The 22159-nt window shown below is 44.5% G+C and overlaps 1 protein-coding gene across 1 annotated transcript in view; it reads left to right on the top strand.

Annotated features, from left to right (window-relative positions):
• The window catches only part of gna13b (guanine nucleotide binding protein (G protein), alpha 13b), a 30540-nt gene extending 8573 nt beyond the window's left edge, over positions 1-21967 (top strand). The window contains exons 3-4 of the mRNA XM_048245236.1: positions 10297-10347; positions 18658-21967. Of these exons, the coding sequence (XP_048101193.1) occupies positions 10297-10347; positions 18658-19230 (624 nt within the window). The 3' untranslated portion in view covers positions 19231-21967. The remainder of the gene's footprint in view (positions 1-10296; positions 10348-18657) is intronic.
• Positions 21968-22159: the final 192 nt, after the last annotated feature.

Below are 22159 nucleotides of genomic sequence, written 5' to 3'. Positions count from 1 at the left end.
GACCACCCTTTTCTCTCTCACACACACAAACACAAAACAAGACCTGTGTGTGTGTATGCAGTTTATGTTTGTTTTGTTTTTTAAAACCTACCCCAGAGAAAAGAGCAGATCTGTGCACAGACGTAACCATTTCCTGTTTGTGTGTGTAGTGGTTTGGGCTGGATTTGAGGTTTTTTGTTTTGATTTTGTTTCAGTTCAGGGGGTTATTTGGTGTTTGTGCCAGTGATGCTAATGGTTAGGGAGCCTGTGTGGTGTGTCTGTTTTATCAGGGTCTTAACGCACACACACACACGCACACACACACACACACTCACAAATACACACACACACACACACACATTCTGTCTTTCTCTCACTCTCCTGCAATTTCCCTTCGGGGAACAATAAATTGTCGATTTTTGTTATCTGACTATCTGAACATTTTTTAATTAATAATGCAGTGCTTTTCAAGTACCTCTGTCTCTGCGGTGGTGCTCTTTGTTTCTCGTCTGTGGGTGTAAAGTGTGTGTGTGTGTGTGTGTTTGCCGACTCGTTCTCTTCATGACTCATCAGCCCCTGCTGCTTGTGAGTGGAACGATGTCACGTGATGTTCTGACTTCTCCCACTCGCTTCTCCTTTCCCGCGCTCGTCCCGGTTCCGTATTCCTCTCCTGTTTCCTTTTCTCTCTCTGTCACTCACACACTCCACTCACACACACCGTTGTCACCTGCCTCGCCACTTTGAGATTTCAGTGCTTTTCAACTTGAAACACACTCACCGTGCCAATCACTAAACCTAGAGATGTTATTGCTGTGTACCAGAAAAGGCACCTCCAGCTGGAAGGCTCTTGGTTTCCTGTGGTGGCGTAGCGTTCATCCACAGATGAGTGCAGGGAGGCCTCATGGTGCCCCGAGCTCTGTGGCCTGCAGTGCCGGCACTGTGGTGGACCGCAGGGAGAGCAGCAGGCTCAGCAGCGGCCAGTTGGGAAATGTGCACCCCAGCACTGCTCACATGTTCTTTATCTCTCTCTCTCTCTCTCTCTCTCTCTCTCTCTCTCTCTCTCTCTCTCTCTCCTCTCTCTCTCTCTCTCTCTCTCTCTCTCTCTCTCTCTCTCTCTCTCTCTCTCTCTCTCTCTCTCTCTCTCTCTCTCTCTCTCTCTCTCTCTCTCTCTCTCCTCTCTCTCTCTCTCTCTCCTCTCTCTCTCTCTCTCTCCTCTCTCTCTCTCTCTCTCTCTCTCTCTCTCTCTCTCTCTCTCTCTCTCTCTCGCCACCACCTGTGAACAAAAGAAGCCCCGTGGCCTGTGTGTGCGCGCCTGTGCTTTTGGCAAGTTGAGGCTTATGCAGCCAGTAGAAAGTGTGCTGCTCAGGACAAGAATGGTTTTGGTTGCCCGCTCAGTTTCTTTTTCTGATGCATCTTCCCAGCTCTGTATTTTTGTTCCATGAGTTTCATCTCTTTCTCTCTGTGGTGTCGCACTATTCTGATCTCTTCTCATTTTCTCTCTCTCTCTCTTCTCTTCTCTTCTCTTCCTCCCTCTCTCTCTCTCTCTCTCTCTCTCTCTCTCTCTCTCTGTCTCTCTCTTTATATCCTTCTCCTGCTTCTTCTCCCAACGTAGATCCTCCCCACCCAGTTCACACACACACACACACACACACACACACACTCACTCACAATTATGCACATTATTTCCGCTCAGGTTTAATAAAATAATGAAGTGTAGGTCTGTGCTATGGTCTGTGATCCAAACAATCCACCAGCAGGCCACAAACCGTGTATTGGAGTAATTGCCATGTACTGTGGCAGTAATTACACACACTGTGTGTGTGTGCGCGTGCATTCATCCATGTGGACTTGTCTGTTTAGTGTGTGCATGCAGCATTTATGTGTTTCTGCAAGTTTGTGTGTGCATTAGAGCAAAAGAACCCAAATCAAACTTCTTGCTTTCTCAACATTTTCACATCCAGCTTAATGCAGGAGCTGGGCTTCAGCAGAATCCCCCACCCCCACCCCCACCCGTTCTCCCCTTTCTCTGCGCTTCTGGAAACTGTAATCCTAATCCGCAGTATTAGCCCCACCGTTCCCATGCACCCTGGGCCTCTGCCACAGCTGGCATGTGAGTGCAGGGGCTCTTAAGGTAGATTGTTAACTGTTGTTGTTGTTGTTGTGTTTCAATAATTGACGCTATGCTTCGCTTTTGCCTTTGCCTCCAGGCAGGATACAGAACGCTGGCAGAGCCTGGTTCAGTCCGCTATAATCAGCACACTGATGAGAGACTGGACTACCTTGGTTCAGTTTGGTGGGAATTTGGATCCAGCATGCCACGGGTCATGTGTACAGTTTCACAACCTGTGCAAAGCATGTTTGTCTAGTCTAAAAAGATGTGTGTGTGTGTGGTGGCAGTGATGAAATGGGGATGCTATGAAAATGAAGCTCTTGCCTTATGGTCTGGTCTGACCTTTTTCTAAAGTCATTCATTACTCGTAGGCCGAGGTGCCAGGAAACACCTTTCTCCATATGTCAGCTCAAATATTGGTCAGACCACATGTGCTCATTTATGAGGGGCGTGGTGACCAGCAGTAGCATCGTCCGCGGAGAAAGGTCCATCCCTGGTTTAGATCCCAATAGTTGTCTTTGTCACTTTAGATAAAAATGCCTGCTAAATCCTACTCATCTCATTTTACTTTGCTTTAGGACACTGTGCTAGTTTGGTGTGTGTGTGTGGTGGCTGTTTTTCAGGCACGGTGGTCTTTATAGCTGAGGCCTGCTGTTACTCACTGAGCTCACCCAGAGCAGGAAAAGAGCATTTGATGCAGTGCAGTATGTGGTCATTATGACCCAACAGTAAATCACGTCGACCTTACACAGGGTCGTGTTTAGATTCTGAAACAAAAAGCCCTGTGTGTGTGTGTGTTCACTGAGCAAGACTCTGTACTTGTATGCAAGGGATGGGCATTGTTTCTCTCTCTCTCCCTCCCTCCCTCTTTTGCTGGCTCTCACTTTCTCTCTCTCTCTCTCCCCCTCCCTCTCTCTCTTAGTGTGTTGTAATGGGATTTGTGTTTGTGTATACTCTTATCGGACTGCAGTGGGAACTGTATGATGTGGTCATGTGAAAGGGAGTGTGGCGTGCCTGTATTTGTGTAGGTTTGGATCGCATGTGCTCAGGTTTGTGTGTGCGAGTGTGCTTTACTTACTTTACCTTAATTGTTTACCATGTTGAGTCACTTTGGTTAAAAAGCGTCAGCAAATGTAATGTAATGAATGTGAATGCACTGTGTGTGTAACTATAGGAGGTACAAGACTAATCACTATAGAGACCAGAGTAATGGTTTTCTTAGAAACAGTCATAATCTGACCACCCCCGCCACCTGTGATCATCATCATCATCATTGTTGTTGTTGTTGTCACCTCCAATTCTCTCTTCCCCTCATCATTTCACGCTCTCCACCCCTTCAGCACCTTTCTGCGGTACATGTGTGAAAACATACGCTTGCTCTCGCTTGCATGAGTGGTCTCACGACAGGCAGGTCACCACAACTTTCCCTTTCCTTTCTCTCTCTTCTTCTTTTCTCATTTATTTCTTTTTTTCTCCTACTTTTGTTAACTTCTCTCAATTGTTCTTTTCTCCTCAAATTTGTTCTCTGATTGAGCTTTCTTTACTATTACTATTTTGTGGTTCTTCTCGTTTTTACATCTCTCTCTCGCTCAACTTGTCTTCCCTCTTTCTCTCTTCACAGAAGAACCCCCATTTTCCACTTCCTCTGACATTGCGCAGTCACACACACACACACACCAATCTCACACCCTCTCTACTCCTCCATCCCCCAATACTAGCATAAAGGCTAGTTTAACTACACTGCTTAAAGTACTCTTGCATTGTGATGGATGTGGTTTGTGCTGTTTAAGATGACAAAATGCATAATGTAACAGCTTCAAATATGTCTGTTAACAGGAGTTTTCCTTGTTTAAGTCATGTACCTGTTTGGTATGTCATCTTGGGGCTGTGCAATTATTCAAAGTTATTGATAAATTGTCAATTATGAATTCCAATTATTACGAAAACAATATGATTGAAATATAATAATTATTTGTCTGCAGTGTGTTGTGCAACTATCCTCTTGTTTTGTCTTAGGTTATTAATCCAGCACACCATTTGCTTTACAGTGGTAACTAGTATAATCTTGTACAATCTTTTTGGCATTTTTGTTTTCCAGTTGAATTATATTTAAAATGCAAGTTAATTCACAGTTTTTAGAAAATTGATAATTCATAATATCAAACCACAAATGGTTTGTCTTTTAACTGACAATTGAATACACTCGCGTTGCGCTTTGATAGTTGAACAAATTTCAATGCTCCGCTTGTTCAACACTAGCGTTACGCCAGTGTTACTACCGTTATGCTGCCGAACCATAGAGAACAATAGGAAACCTGCCGCTTGCCACTGGTCAGTGTGATCCCCGCATTACTCCTCAAATACTTCAGATAGTTGACAGTATAGTGGCAGCTGGAGTGTTGATGAGCATGAATAGGTTAGTTATTGATCAGTGTCATGAATAGGTATGCCTTGCCAGGGATATGCCCTCAATTTGGGTCAATGCTTATGGTCAAGGCCACAGTTGCATTGCAGCAGGGAGTTTCCCTCTGATTAAGCTGTAAATTCCTTACCAGCCTTCCTGCATCAGGCAAGGCCCCTCTGACTAACAGCCAGCAAGCGTGGGCATTCCTGAGCAAAGCAGGACCACGCCTGCTCATATCTGCAGCGAGACATATTTCGTACAAAATGACATGGAAAGTCTATGGAAACCATTACCCTGATGTAAGCAGCCCTTAGAAAGCAGTCCCAAACAACTTCTCTGCAGGATAAATAGCCTTAGGATTTTTATTCAGTCATTACAATGTTATTGGGATAAGAGTTGCTTTTTTCAGGCTACTTTTTCGATTGTAACCCCTTGTCAATCAATAGTGAAAGTAAATACCTGTGTAGAACTGTTTTGCCTATGAGACCACGGTGATGATAGTGGAATCCCTGTGTTCTATACATGGTCTCGTATGCAAGCAGATTCCTTTCAATGCGCCGCTGACTGGCAAAATACTGATGCGCTGTTTCAAGTTGCATTGCTTGCTGTTAAAGGGAATGACAGATGTCACTCTCATTGGATGAAAGGATGTTATGCCCAAAACACACCCACAACTGATTAAGAAACAGAAGAACAACCTTTTTGAACAATGCGCCCGACCTTTGATAACAAAACCACCCTGAATCTGAACTGGACTCACCCCTAAATGTATAGCTTTTCGCCACTGACCATGCGCTTTAGATTGTAAAAATAGGGCCCTTATACTCTATCCATTGAAGTTGTAGGTAAGGCTGAACATTACTGAGCCAGTTGTAAACCCAGTGAGGAGTAAATGAGAGAAAGAAATTTGGGGGTCCTGAGAGGGAGAAAGAAATGGGCTTTAGCACCACAGCAGACACACCACCACTGTATAACTCTACTCAGGAAGTGAAGATCAGGGTGGGGTGAGGGGTTGTGTCATTGTTGAGGGGTTGTGTACAAGCATGCACACACACACACCACACTTCTATGTTCCATACTGCCGTCATACGACTGACGTGCAAAAGTATCCCCAGACGACGACACTGCCACAATCTAAAATGGGTCAGAGCCTCAGGCTCTTGAGTGGTTGTCCTCGCCATGCAGCTGTTTGTATTGTTTGTGTGTTGCTCTGCTCCGTCTGTTTCATTCTGCTCCGTTTTGTCTGATACGTGTTCCATCTGTAGCTTTCTCGATTGTGTTTGTTTATGTGTCACCTTTCATCTTCTTGTTTATGTTCTACTTATTGTGACTAGGTGTAGTCTTGTGACCTTTTTGGTTTGTCTCTCCACCAGTGTGTGTGCATGTACTGAATACTCGTGTTGGTGTTTTGTTGTTTCCAGTGGTTTCTACCGACGTAGCCGAGCGAGCCCACAGAGTTCAGACCCCGTCATACGTGCCCACAGAGTTCAGACACCTCATACATCACCTGATTGGTGGTGAATGGGAACAGGAAGTTATTACTTCTTGTTTTAGATTTAGAGTTGGTATCGGTTGCTATGGTTTCCTCTCTTTTGTTTCTACCTGTCAGGGGCATCCTTAATTTCCCCCCCTCATGTTGGTTTCTGTCCATTTCTTCAAGTGTCAAGTTTCACTGAGCTTAGTAGAGGAAGTAGTCTCCTAGTAGCTTTCCAAGGAAGGAAAATAAGTATGATCGAAAATAAGGAAAAATCCAAAAATATGACCCGTTTTGTTCCCGTCTGTGACTCATCCTGAGCTTTTGTTGTTGTCCTTTTTCTAAGTTTCCTTTTTTTTGTTTAAATCGGGATACTTGCACTGGTGTGTGTGATGTGTGTTTATTGTTCAGTGGGTTTTATATTTCTTTTATTCTGTGCTTTCGGACACACCCAGCATTGAAAGTGAACGGAGGTGGTGCAGAGAGCACACCGTCCGAGAGACGGGACTTTCCTGTGGTCACGTCATCTCATAAAGCATCACAGTCTGTTATCCTGGACTGTACCGTGTTCTGTTCGTGCTTATGACGCGTGCAGTAGCACAGGTGCATGCTGGGATGGCTGTGGTATTGACAGTGACACCACCGCGTCCTCTGGTCTCTGAGGGGGAAATGCTGTGGAAGGAAATGGGTGTGTGGTGCTGACTTCGGGGGTCATCTGTCTGGGGCGCACACAACATCCAGTCTCTCTTTCAAACACAGACAAGCACGCGCACACACACACACACACACATACACGCAAGCACGCACAGTAATGCACACCCATCCTCATTACCACACACACATACACTCAGTAATGCACACCTAAGTTCATTACCTCTCAAACACACACAGTTGGGAATGTGCTTTCGATATTGAAATATCAATATCACGTATCTCCGCTGCAGCCAAATATCAATATTGGTCTGGCACGTGCTAGACTTATGTCAGTGGGCACGGTGCCATCTCGCTGGCCTAGCCTGGTCATGCCCTCTGTTCTCAGAGCGGCTCCTTCGGTGTGGGTGTGTGGGGTCTGCTGCTGCCCACTGACTTCAGTCACCCAGCCAGGCCGCCCCGGAGCTCTTCTTGATTTCTCAGAGAGTCATGGAACATTAGGATGGAGCCTTGTTTGCTCTTCCGCTCACTTTAGCCGTTTCCTGCGCAGCCTGTTCCCATTACTCAAGGCTTTTCCTCCCTTCCTCTCTCTCTCTCGCTCTCGCTCTCGCTCTCTCTCTCTCTCTCCCTCTCCAATTCAAGGTTGCTTTATTAGCATTACTGTAAGTACAGTGTTGCCAAAGCACAATTAAAACTGCATAACAATTAGAACATTGACAGCATTAAGGGAAACAGTAACATGAGAAATTGCGTTACTGGAGAAACACACACACGGGCAGCATACACATTATAATACATTGGATTAAGTACAGACATTCTCTCTCTCTCTCTCGCTTAGTTTTGTGCTTTGTTTCCTTCTTGTAATATCTGTATTGGCTTTTGTTCTGCTGTACTGTGTCTCTGAGGTCTTTAGGTGTGTGTGAGACTGTGTGTGTGTGTGTGAGACTGTGTGTGTGTGTGAGACTGTGTGTGTGTGAACAGGGTGTTTTCTCTGGCTGTTCATTAGACTGGACAGCTGGTGTAGGCGTGGAGCGTGTCCCGGCTTCCCAGGGACGGGAAAAATAAAACAAGTCCACTCACTCACTCTGGCTCAGCTCGACTTCCAACCGATGAGCCGGCGCACTCGAGGCGGTCTCGCCCTCCTCTGACACCCAGCCGGGCCTCCTCCAGGGTCAAAGGTCACAGTAGAGCATGACACCGGTTACATGAACGTACCGTTCCTTTCTGTGCCCAGGGGAACGCAGCATCAGGCGGCAGGCAACAAGTACAATCAGAATCAGAGCTCTTGTTGATCAAATATTTTCCTCACATTCTGCTACACTAGTTGTCCATTCAGTGTATTGGAGTGCGGTCTGCAGTTTCTGTTTTGTAGAAGAGGGAGAGCCGCCATGGTCACCTCGGCAAGCAATCTGCCTGTTTAGTGTCTAGCCAACCCACCGCTCAGGGCTGAGCCTTCAGCGCTACGAGTTGTTTGGTATGGACACTCATGGTCTGTGGTCACTCATGACTGTAACCCTCCTTACACTTGTAAGCCACCTGCCCTAACGGCTATATCATCATCATATCATCAAGGCTACATATGACTATTATGTGAACATTTGGGATTTGCTTCGTGGGAAGAGTTGTGGTGTGAATTATCGTGTTAACTCTTAATCTGCTCCAGGTCCTCAGACGGTGAGGTTCTGTCTGCTGTTGACTATACTGCTGCTAATATGGTTATCAGGGTTCCCACGGGTCATGGAATTTCTGAAATATCATGGAATTCTGGAAAGTCTATTCCAGACATGGAAAGTCAGGGAATTTTATCATTTTTGGGGCAAAGTCATGGAATTGTGTTGTAGCAGTTTAAAATTACCTTGCCAAAATGCACTTAGAACTGGTGTATATCTGGTTAATAGCTTTACTGCTTGCTTCAGTAGCCCAACTTTGTTTATTCAATGCCCATTTATTCATCTCCCACTCTAAAAGATTTTTGGAATGCTACGAGGCTTGCTCTAGAATCTTTGGTCGGTATATTGTACCTTTCATTATATAGTAAGTCATGGAAATTCAGGTTTTTTGTCCGGGAAAGTCAGGGAATTTTACATTTGACTTTGAGTGGGAACCCTGAGTTATGTGTTGACTGTTATAGGACATTTACATTACATTTATTAATTTAGCAGACACTTTTATCCAAAGCGACTTACATTATGTCAATTACCGGTATATTACAAAGACCATTGTTCCCAGAGCAACTAGGGGTCAAGTGTCTTGCTCATGGGCACAACGGTGGAAGCCTTGAATTGAACTAGAAGCATATTGGATTCCCTCCGTTGGTTGTGTTAGTGTATGTGGTTCAAATAATGTGCATTTGCATTTTTCTCAATTTTAAGTGATACCATTGTTTTATTCTAAGATCAACGTAACACCAAAATAAATTAATAATTTATGGATCTGTAATAACACTGAAAGGTCAATACACTCTTAACAAACTCTCAATTTCATTTTTGAAAGCGCAGAGGTGTGGGGCGTTGAGTGAAATATTTTGATGGTGATGTCGGAGAAGCCATGATGGAAGGATGTAGGTGGGTTTCTGCTGTGTGGTGGCCAAGCAGGCCAGACAGATGTGCAGGTGGCAGGCGGGGCACACAAGGGGACAGATGATGACAGAAGGAGATTCATGACTGTCATCAGATGTCAGGAAGGAAGACAAAGAGCCCGGCGACACACACACACTCACTCACAGGACCTGTAGAAATTAGCAAGCCGCTTTATGTGCACATAAACCCCACACAAATGCTATGTCTGGACCAATGTAGTAACCACGGCTGACGGTACAAGGTGTTATTGGGTTGTATCTACATTTGATCTCATGTGAGCTCAGTATTAGTGACTTTAAGAGCTTAGCTGAAACAAATTAAAATGTAGAGGAATCCTATAGGAGGTATAAAACAGGTCTACTTATTAAAGTGTGTGGGTGTTTTTAAGTAGTTTTCTTGTTTGTGTGTGTGTGTGTGTGTGTGCGTCTGCGTGCATGCGTATGTTCATGTTTTGCTCTGGGGCGAGTTAGTTGGAATGGCTTGGGAACTTGGCTGTAATTGTGGTGTTTGCTAATAGAGGCCCATGTTCTCTTGATGGGCAGCGATAAACAATTCATGCGTGAATACTGTTTATGTTGCTCATCTGGATTCAGCACATGCACTCACTCTCTCTCTCTCTCTCTCTCTCTCTCTCTCTCTCTCTCTCTCTCTCTCTCTCTCTCTCTCTCTCTCTCTCTCCCCGCATCCATTCGTCTGTGTCTGGGTCCCTGTCTCACCGTTTTTCCAATTTTCTTCAAAATGTCGTCAAATGTTTTTTTCTCTTTCTCTTATTTTTTTCTTTTCTTTAGGTTTTCGGTCACTATGTTATTGCAGTTGTCTTGTCCTCTCTCTACATCTCTCTCCCTCTCTTTCTCTCTCTCTCTCCCTCCCTCCCTCCCTCCCTCCCTCTCTCTTGATTCTTCCATGTCCTCTCTCAGTTTCACTGTAAGAAAAACAAACATGCAGACAGGCATTCAGACACACAGGCCCTTTGGTTGACCTCGCTTGTTGGTATAATATTTTATGGGGATGGAGGATTATTTTCAGTGGATATATTTGCCTTGGAACTGCATCTCTAACATCGTTCCTCTCATTCTCCTTTTTTTTTTTTTGCTCTCAGGGTGAATCAGTGAAGTATTTCCTGGACAACTTGGAAAAACTGGGAATGCCGGTAAGTGTCACCATCTCAAGACTATTTCAGGCGTGTCTTGAAGGAACACAAACACACATTAAAATATGTCTCTTTCCATGTACACCTGCATAGTGCATACATAGACTCATCAGTGATGAGGGTTATATAGAGGGTTATATAGATTGGTACTGGCACTGTATATGCACACAGTGTAAAACTTCAAACACATACGCTCACAACACACATGCACACATTCACACCAGGAGTGATACACATGCAAATACACGCACACAAACACACACACACGCACACACGCCTGGAGTAGTGTGGGCTGATGCAGCTGTCCTAGCAGTGTCCTGTTGTTGATGCAGACAAACTGCTCTATTCCTGTGTGTGTGTGAGTGTGTGAGGGACCTTAGGGTCGTCCATCGCCCCAGTTTCCCTCTACTCACATTTGTTGTTGTTGTTGTTGTTGTTTTTTAAAGCTGGGGGGGATTTTTGATGTTGTAGTCTTGCAACATCAACCTAATTGCTTTTGCATGAAGCCACATCATTAATGAGTTGTCGGGGCTCAATTTTTTGTTTGCATGTCACATGACCAGAACCCAAGGTCAAAGGTCATCACACAAACGTGTTAACTCTTTAGTTTCAATAAGAGATGCATCGCAAAGCTGACCTCGATGTCCTCTATATGCATGACAGCGATGTCTAGATCGCAGACACAGATACACAGACTGGATGAGATATGGTTAGATAAGCAGTGGTTAGATGCCCCTGTCCCCTCCAGGTCATGTAATGGCACGTTCAGGGATCATCCAGGAGTCATTCTAGGCAAGGCATCTTCAGTGCCTCTTCCACAGATCCAAGTGCTTCTCTGCATAGATTAAGTAAACAATGATGACCTGTGAATGGCAGAGATATGCCAGCCACTTCTGCTGAGCTGTAGCCCAAGTTGTGCCTTTTCTTAGAGGGTGTGGGGATCATTACTGAGGAGCATCATTTGCAGTGGCAAGATTGCATCAGACAAGATGCAACCAGAGGCTTTGTTGCTGAACCATCAAGAGTGATGTATCACAGGGGTCACTCATTTCATTCTCTCCACATTCCATGAAAGCACAGGAAGATATATGGTTGAAGAGAAAGTGTAAATTCGAGAAAATTTTGTTATACATAAAAATGAAATTCTTTATTCATCTGTCTCTTTTAAAGACACGGTCACAAGACAAAAGCCATTATTTTGTTTGTTTGTTTGTTTTTGCATCAAGTCACTAAAAGACATCATTATTCAGATTGTTAGATTTAAAATCAGATTGTCTTAATAATGTGATCAAATCCTGATGTCAGGTTATTCAGTAAGATTAGATTCAACTTTATTGGCATGGCACAAGTATAATACCAGTGTAGCGAAATACAGTTTTACATCTACCCAGTTGTGCAAAAGTAGATAAAGTAGCGTTGAGGCCATATCTACAGGATATCTAAATAGTTGGTCATATATCATAGATATTAAATAGCAAGTGCCAACACACAACTGATAAATGTCAAACATATGAACATTACAACACAGGTAAAGATTTCCTTCTTGAGTTTAAGGTCAAAGCCTGTAACGGTCATGAGAATTCAGATCAGATGCCTGTGTTATTTCCCCTGTAGCATCATCTCTTCCTGAGAGGGAGAAGGGGAAACTACTATGTGGTGGATTGGTTGATTGGCAGGTGGTTGACGCCAGACTGATGACCGAGTTGGGGGGCGCGCACACACACACACACACACACACACACACACACACACACACTCGCTGGGTGTGGCTCAGCGACTGCTGTCGGCGCTGAGGACCAGCTTAAAGAGGAACTGAAACCAATGGGTTGCGCGTCATCGACACAGAAACAAATCACTAACCTCTAGCCTCTCACGCACGGGATATTCCTCACCTCTCTCTTACACTCACACATGCTCGCTCTCTCTCTCTCTCTCTCTCTCTCTCTCTCTCTCTCTCTCTCTCTCTCTCTCTCTCTCTCTCTCTCTCTCTCTCTCTCTCTCTCTCTCTCTCTCTCTCTCTCTCTCTCTCTCTCTCTCTCTCTCTCATACACACACACAAACCTACTCAGCAAGGAAGAATACTGAAAATACATTTACATTTTAATGACACAATTTCCTCAAATATTTACCAAAACATGCGTCTGTCTGCTAAACGCAGCTTAATGCCACACAGCGCTTTGAGCAGGACGTTGGCGGACAGCCCGATTCTATATTCTTTCTGTCGCCCACATTGTTCTGCTATTCTGAATGAGAAATATGATGCAATAGAACAGTATGCTTAACAGATTCAGCGTGGACAGAGAGCACTCAGATGCTGTTAGGATAAGCTATGAGTCCCCTGTCCCATTACCCAGCCACAGCCAGCCATCAGGCATTGCAGAGATGATATCATAAAAAAATCTTTTTCTCTTCTGTTTTTCCCTCAGGAAATTTGTTAGTTAAGGTGGTGGCTGTCTGACATATACATGTATGGGCTATGTATATATGAAGAGTTCAGATGCAAAACCCTCTACATTTGTCTGATCACTTTTTTTTTTTTTTTAAATGAGCATTTTTTTATCCGTAGACAGTAAAATAAACATTTTTTTCGCTATTTACGGTAGCCTTTAACCTAATAACCTAATAAAATCCTATTTTTCGCAGAAGCCTGAACGTTACCCTTGATTGTATCATGTGGACGTCGGACTTTAAAAACCAAATACTTTTGGTGATGTGATGACATCATAAAAGCCTTTAAATTTAGCATTTGACTGGTGCTGCTTTAGTAATTTGCGATCTATTGAGATTCAGGAAGACGACGATAAAATAAATAAATGAATATAATTTTTTTTTTAAATTATATCATTAAAATAATGATGACAAAAAGTTCTTCCGTTCAAATATAACCTATGGCTAATCCACTCCAGCTCCAACTCTTAGCTAGTCTAACTCTTAGCATTGTTTGTGCCACATTTATAGCAATATTATACAATATTATTTTATAGCATAATATTAAGTTGGTATAAACAGCCTTCATTGCTTTGGAAATGGAAGCATTTCAATGACATGATGCTAGCTAGACATTTTCTGTTTGCAATTAAAAGTGAATTATGAGCCTGGTAGCCTATCCTATCTGAGTGGAATGCGTTTCAGTCAGACCACTCTTTATATTCTTGTCCTTTTTCCAAATTACAGTTAGTGTAGCCTAAGTGCCCTTTCACAGTTTATAAATGGTCAGTAGTGCGAACCGGATAACTCCTAAATCTCCTCTAGCCTCATTTTTGTTGCCTTCATGATTTCCTTAAAGTTTCTTATATCGAAAAGGACATATCAATTATCAACAATAACAAGCAGCGTGGAACTTTCCTCTCTCTCTCTCTCTCTCTCTCTCTCTCTCTCTCTCTCTCTCTCTCTCTCTCTCTCTCTCTCTCTCTCGTGCATGCTAAATGGAGTAGCATAACATTCAAATTAGATCTGCTGCATAGTGGAAATTGAGAGGTCCCAAAAAGTATCATCCTTGCAAGTAACATGCTGTTGCTGCATTTTGACATTGTAAACGTTCGGAAGAGTGAAAAACAGTTTGAACTTCTCACATTTATTGGCTAAATATTGGTGCCCCCTCTGCCCCTTGGTGCCCTACGTGAAGCGCCTGGTGGTAGCAGCGGAACTGCAGGAAGATGATCCAGTGCAAGATGAGTAACGTGTAGGTTGCTCACACACACACAATACACCCCCCCTCCCTCACACCAACCTTAAGTTTCTTCATCATTTTAACCATCAGTTTCTTGAACTTTTACCATCAGTTTCTCGAACGTTCACAGTAGAAGCACCAGCATTCCATAACTACTAGAACTGCCGTAAGTGGCCATTTTGCCCCCTAGATTTCAAACTCTGTATTTTCCTTTGCCTTATGTGTAAGTGTCATGAAAACCATTTAAAACGGAAATGTAGACAGTAATTGGGCACTCAGTGCTTACTTGCAGTATGTGTCTGTGTACTTCCTCCTGGAATGGAGTTGAACTTTGTCTTAAATGGTAAAGATTCTTGGACCATGTAAGTTTACTATTGATATAAAAGTTGTTGCAACTGGACTGATAGTTGTAAAAAAGAAAGTTTATATTCATAATTTCAACACTGCACAACTAAATGTGTGTAGGCATCTGTTCCTGCCTCCAGCACAATCATTACTTTAAGCCCTATATGCACAGGATTAAGGTGTTGTGTATGGTCATCTACTTGATGGTTTGTGGCACCAACTAATATTCCTAAGCTGTAAAGTGCTGCGGGAAACACTGAATTCATTGCTGTTGTGTTGGAGGCCTGACTGGTGCTGTGTGTGTGAGTGTGAGCACTGCTGAGTCATGATCCCTGTGATGGTGAGTCGGGAGGTCTTGAGTGCTCAGGCCTGCTGCTGGAAGTGGATCTGCAGACTGCAGGGATCCTTGCTGAAGTGTGGTAGAGCCTCTCTGTATGGAGTCACAGCTCAATTGCATCATTTAACCTCACTGCTCTCAGCGCCACCTCTTACTGTTAACAAACACATGCTCAGTCTAGATTTCCGTGCATGCTTCCGATGGCAATTGCTTGTTTACACACACACACACACACACACACAGTGTGAAGTAGCTTTGAAGAGTACAGGCTAGTGCCAACGCTATCTTTCTTCAGAGTTTTCTCCCTTTCTCTCTCTGTCCATCTGTCCTTCCTTTTCCTTCCCCTGGTATTCTGTTTGTGAAAGAGGAAGTAAGCCCTGGCTGCTCTCTCCTTCTACGGGCCTTTTTCCCCACTCATCTTATCCTGTCCCCTCCCTCAATGCCCCACCTCACTGTGTGTGTCTGTGTGTGTTTATGGTACACACCTGATGACCGAGATCGCTCCCAAACCCTCTGCCTACTCGTGCGCGTGCGTGCGTGTGTCACAGGCATCTTGGCTCATGGTGGTGGCCTGTACGCCTGTCTCCTACTCGGGTTTGCTGATACACAGGAGTAGCACATAGCATAACAGGAGTAACACTGGGTGCTGGAGCACTCTGGGCTTCTCCCTGGGACAATTTTCCTAGAGGGGAACTAGGAAGTAGATGTGGTTAGAGTGCACAATCTAAATCACACACACACCCACGTGTGTGTGTGTGTGTAAGGATATCCTCTCCCCTTAGACCCTTAAGCCTTATGGCTCTAAGTGCTGGAAACTTGCTGGGCAGCCCTCAGCCTTGCTGATGTGGGTGGGCTTGGCATTCAGCCAATCAGCGTCAGCAATGGCTTTTCCATTCTGCTCACTCACCTGTGATGTCATCCTGTCTGGTATTCTAGGAATGCACCTACAGCCCTCTATTTCTATTCAACTTCTCACTATATTTCTCTCTCTCTTTCTCTCACTCTCTTTTCTCTCTCTCTCTCTCCCTGTTTTCACTCACTTTCTCAGTCTCTCCATCTCTTACTCTCCCTCTTTCTTTTCTGTCCCATTCCCTCTCTCTGTGTCTCTCTCACTTTCTTTCTCATCACTCTATTTTTCCATCCCTCTCCTGCCTCCAGTCCTGTTCTTGATCTTTTTTTCCTTTTCGGAGTCACACGGGCCCAACTGCCGCTGACCGTCCCCCAGGGAGCCACAAACCTGCAACCTACGGCCTTTCTGCCAGTGACCTTCCTCCTCCTCTCTCACCACCCACGCAAACAATCTGCCCCTAGTCAGGGGGCTGCTATTTCAACTATGCAGAGAATGGGGCATTCCCTCCTGTTTACAAAACCATATGCTCCCCTGCGTGCAAACTCTGCTGCTTCTTCAGTACTTGTGTGTGTGTGTGTGTGACTCATCAAGCACTACTTCTTTTGTAAGTGAGTCCCAGCTGTGTGTGTGTCGCAGTGGGAGTTTTTCAGTGCATTTGTGTCATTCTTTTGCCTCCGCAGGCACATCTGAGGGACACACACATACACACACTCAGAGACAGACATACATACACACAGACATACAAACATGGTAAAAATAGTGCCATGTGGGGGAAGTGAGCATTTTTGTGTTTTGGGTATGAGCCAGTGATGCTGGGGTGCTTCAGATTTTTTTCAGAATGATATTCCATTGGTACAGCAACACCAGTTATCAACATTTATTAGTCTAACATTATGATTTTAATACATTTGCACATTTCTGTACTCTGATCGCATTCCCTCAGAAGTTCACAAGATGAAAAGACCTTGTTCTTGTGTCACACAGCGGAAATCGGAAAAGAAGTCAGAGTTTAGAGCAAATTTACTGTGCCAAGATGGGCATGATACTCCCAATATTTACAAAATGTTGTCACTTTTTATATGTGGTAAATAAATGAGTTACACTGTAACTTATCACAGAACTGAACCACAACTGTAATGTGAAGAATCCAAATAATATATTGTGAGCCAGATATGGTGACAGTATGGTACTGCCTCTGTGGTGACTCTCATCCCTACTTTCCCTCCCCCATATTTTTCTTGGCTTGGACCAATTCAGGGAAGGAGAGTCATTTGCAGTCATCTGACTCAACTCCGTTTGAACGTGCCCATGAGTATCTAGCCGCGAACTTTCTTTCCATACAGTTGAGTGAAGGATATCAGATATTGTAGATACTGAAGTTGCTCTTGATGGTAAATCCGTACTGAAAACATTACCATCTGGTTAGAAATGTTATGGAAAATATTTCAAGGATTGTTGTCGACTTGTCTGAATACCTTCCTGATTTGGATGGGTGTGTAGGTTTTAAATTCTAAATCGACAACTTTGGCATTGCTTGCAAATTCTTACCTGTTGGCCTCCCTCAGTGGGATCAGGCCCCGGCAGCAAGGCCGATCTGAGCCAGTCTTGTCCATGCCAGCAATATGCAGCGCTCTGGGAAGAGCCGACGGGGTCATAGGTCGTGGGGAAGAGATCCATCTGCTCCACCGGCATGATCTCCATTTGCTGTAAACCCGCCTCACCATCAGGTCATCAGGCGTGCGTTCTGTCCTTCCTGTTCTGCTTGGGCACAGACACTGTGGCGACACTGATGAGGCTCATGGTATCGTATTAGTGTGTAGGAGGCCCACTCCCAAGCCTTCACTTTAAGGCTCTTTATACCTGTTATATAGATTTTCTACAGTTTTTTTTTTTTTTTTTTTTTTACATCTATGTATTTTTTATATTATTTGTATCTGTGAACTACTCTATGTGGTTGTACAACAACTTGCCCCTTGGGTATAAATAAAGTGTTTTGAATGAACATATGAATGAATTCCTTATAGCTAGCAGGTTTGCATGCTATGCAAAAGGAAGGCTGTGTGGGTGTGGGGGAGGGGGCTTATGACTACTGACGTAATGTGTGATATGAAGAGCTTTGTTTGGTCAGAGTTATTTTGTGAACGCAGTGGTTTTGTGTTTGGAGGTTTTGTGTGATTGCTGCTGTAGGAGGAACACATTGGTTTGTCCAGAAACTGGTAAGCTTTAGTTTTTTGCCCGAGTCAATAAGGGGAGGCCTTCAAACAAAGAATTGAAACTGGTTAATGCGAGTTCCTCAAAACTATAGTGAACTTTAGTTACATGAGTTCCTTTTGGTTCTTTGTTTCTCTGTTGTCTCTCTTTTTTGCATTTTCCCTCAGCACTGCAGTGGCATTTTATAATTTTTTAGGCTCAATATCATAATGCCACTCCAGATATTTTCACCCTTTTACAGAACCTTTTTTAGTGTGGGCCTTCATCGACTACACACACACACACACACACACACACACACACACACACACACACACACACACACACACACAAATTTCTTTATTAGTAAAAGTTATTGGCCTTTTTTTTCTGTCTGTTTGATACAAAACCCCTGGTCACAAACTGAACAAGCAAGCTAGGGCTGCACATTTAAGCAATTTGTAATCAAAATCATATAATACAATTAGCTAATCACAAAGGCTGCAATTAATCATTCAGCTCGCAACTCTGACCCAATGTTAAATCTATGATTTTTATATTCAGGTCATCCTCCTTGAGTTACAGACACTAAAGCTCACCCAACAGGAGTGCTGTTCTTCTAATGCATAAGGCATTCTCATTGCTCACCAATCAGAAGTGGCCCAACTTCAAGTGAAAATTTGCCATATTGAACTGAAGCTTGACAATTCTATTGAAAATCATTTCTCCAAATCATGCAGCCCTAATATGCACGCGCGTGCGCGCGCACACACACACACACACACACACACACACACACACACACACACACACACACACACACACACACACACACACACACACACACACACACACACACCAAGCAGTGACCACATCCTCTTAGTAAAGCCTGTGTCTTGATGTTTGTCCCCTCTGCAGGACTATCTCCCGACACAGCAGGACATCCTGCTGGCGCGTAAACCCACTAAGGGCATCCACGAGTACGACTTTGATATCAAGAACGTGCCCTTCAAGATGGTGGACGTCGGAGGGCAGCGGTCGGAGCGGCGGCGCTGGTTCGAGTGCTTCGACAGCGTCACGTCCATCCTCTTCCTCGTCTCGTCCAGCGAGTTCGACCAGGTGCTGATGGAGGACCGGCAGACCAACCGTCTGACGGAGTCACTCAGCATCTTCGAGACCATCGTCAACAACCGCGTCTTCTCCAACGTCTCCATCATCCTCTTCCTCAACAAGACAGACTTGCTGGAGGAGAAGGTGAAGACGGTGTCGATCAAGGACTATTTCCCCGAGTACACGGGCGACGCGCACAGCCTGGCCGACGTGCAGAAGTTTCTGGTGGAGTGCTTCCGCAGCAAGCGGCGGGACCAGCAGCAGAAGCCCCTCTACCACCACTTCACCACCGCCATCAACACCGAGAACATCCGCTTGGTCTTCCGCGACGTCAAGGACACCATCTTGCATGACAACCTCAAGCAGCTCATGCTGCAGTGACGTTGCCGTTGCAAATGCACCCCTCACACCCCACCTGACCCCCAAGCCCCCTCTGCCTACCCCTCACCTGTGCTTTGGTCCAAACACCACTTCACCCACCACCTGTCCTATCTGCAGGATTCACATACATTCACACATATACACACACACACACACACACACACACACACACACACACACACATATATACACACACACACACACACACAACTTTCCCCCTTTCCCTGATCTCTCCATGTCCAACCACTATCCCCGTTTTGCCCCACAAATCCCCAACACACACACACACACACACACACACACACATACACACACCTGAGATGGGATGGTGTCCCCAGCCCTTGTGCCTGGTTTTAACCAACTGTGGTCCCTTTCTCTGTAATGCTCTGACCCGGGTTAAGGGGGGGGTGGTCAGGCAGAGGGGACTTTGTAAATGTGCGGAATCGCCACCGCTTTCCCTCCCCCACAGAGACTTGAGTGGCAATGAACCGCTCGCTGCATACTGATGCGGGAGGAACGTCTGTCTGTCTGTCTGTCTGTCTGTCTGTCTGTCTCTCTCTGTCTGTCTGTCTGTCTCTGTCTGTCTGTCTGTGTCTGTCTGTGTGTGTTTGTTTGGAGAAAGTAAATATGGTGTACAAGCCCGCACTGTCAAACTGTATACCGTTGCCTTACCCCCCCACTCCCCACCCCCAGCCTCTTAGTGGCCGCTCTAAGATCGACAAACGGTCCTGAGAGCTTATCTTCTCCTCCTCCCTGTCTACCAGATGAAAAACTGATGCAGAGGGCAAATCGCAAGCAAACCGAAAGACAAAATGTCGTAACAGTGCAAGTGAAAGCTTTTTTTGTTTGTTTTCTTTCTCTTTTTTGGTTTGGTTTTGTTTCTTTGTGTGTTGTAGGATCCAACGGAAACATCAGAGCACTGTCCTTAAATGTCGCCTTTTGAGCCTTTTTAACACTGACCAACTACTCGCTAAGCAGCTGACTTGATGTTTGGAGCTGACCTGTGTGCCAGTGAGCTGCTGTCTGAGTAGCCAGGGTTCATAAATGATTATTAAAAACCTTCTGGTGTTTGAACAGTTTGTTGTATGGAAAAAGAGATGTTCTGAGCCTTTGTCCACACCTTCCAGGCCCACTTTTTTGTTTTGCTTTTATTTGTAGTTGTCTAATCAGCTGTTTTAAATCTTGAATCTCTTTATAAATAGGCCTATATATATGAATATATTTACCTATGAGGAAAAAAAAACTTAACTTATATTTCAAGAAGTTTACACTTTTTTGGCTCTGGTGGATTTCTGTTACAAGCAATTGGAGATTTTTTGAGGGGGAGCCCTCGTTTCATGCGTTCATATGTTTAAACATGCACACACAGAAAATAAACTGAATACCTACTGTTTTCTGGCACACAGGGCAAGAGAAGTTCTGGTATGTCTATGTTTTTGATTACTCTCAGGGCTCCTCAAGATGACCACTTTTGTGTTTTCCTAAAGCCTACATTCAAATCCATTTGTCACGCAAAAGAAGTGTTCACCGTTCTAATTGACGGGTCAGTGTTTTGACTGGCTGGACTTTGATTGGCCCCCTGCTGCTGGCTTCAACCTATCACTGCCCTGCACCAACCTTTTCCTGTAAACCAGCTGACTCCTCCCTCTTTTGTTTTTGTTTACAGTGGTTCTTAACGCCAGAAGGTTACTTTTGAAGTGGCGACAGCCAGTGGCGTTATAATTTGCGTTTTATTTCTTTTATTTAATTTTATCTTATTTTATTACTTTTTTTTTTTTTGTTTGTTTTGCATGTTTGATCATGGCCACAAGGTTCATTGTCCTGTGACTTAAAAAACGCATATGTGTACCTGACCTGACAAGAACCACTGTTTTTATTTTGGAGGTACCAGTTGAAGCATCGCCTCCATTTGATGTTTCTTTTCCTCTCCCATTCTGTGGTGTATGAAACAAAAAAGGGACGGAGTCGGCCTTGTGAAGCCCGCTCCTGGGTTCCAGGACATTTTGTACAGCCCCCTGCCCACTTGCCTTGTTTGATACAGGTGTGGTTCTAAGCCCTTTACTCTGGAAAACTTTACTGTAAAGTGAGGATGGATGTTGATTTGTGAGCGTGTTGTTGTCGTGTTGTTTTTGCTGCTCCTGCCTTTCTCTGTTTATGCAGATGGTTACTGCACCTCTAAAGCGCAGCCTTGCTGGTGCCTGAAGTGCAAGGGGCTGGCTCTGTTCCTATAGGAAATGACCCCTTAAACACACACGCACATACACCACACATTATTTGTGAATGTTAAGTTCAACTTCCATATAGTAATGCATGTGCACACGTACACACACATTCTCACGCTCCTGTGTTTAACCCTACTCTTCCTTATTTTTACACACACACACACACACACACACACACACACACACACACACACACACACACACCTTGGAAACCCCTGCTGCCTGTGGCGGACATGTTTGGTTGGGGGAGGAGGGGTTGGTAGGAAAAGCAGAGGGGTCTTCTGCCTTTTGGCTCCAAGCCCAGAGGAGAACTCTAACGTTCAGATTCAGCCTTTATGAGACCTCTACATTGGCCTCCCTTGTCCTCACATACACAATGCCCCTCACACACAACACACACATTCACACAATGTCCCTTACACACACACACCATCACCACCACTCTTGACACACTCCAGTCTGTGACAAACTAGAACAGACATGCAGGCAGCACATTTGGACTATGAAACCTTTTTCTTTCTCCGAACAGACACACACACACACACACGAAAAGAGGTCCTTAGCGACCCTTCCCCCAGCCCCTGGTGCCTGTCTGCTGTGCATACTGACCCTTCTGTGCTGCACTTTTTTTTTTAACTGTTCAGAAAAAAAGCAACAAATTAATTGTAGAGGCCTTTATTTTTTATTTTTACCAAGCAAAGGTTAAG

The sequence above is a fragment of the Alosa alosa genome, chromosome 6, assembly GCF_017589495.1.
Source record: "Alosa alosa isolate M-15738 ecotype Scorff River chromosome 6, AALO_Geno_1.1, whole genome shotgun sequence".
NCBI lineage: Eukaryota > Metazoa > Chordata > Actinopteri > Clupeiformes > Clupeidae > Alosa > Alosa alosa.
This window is presented reverse-complemented; position numbering and strand designations above follow the sequence as displayed.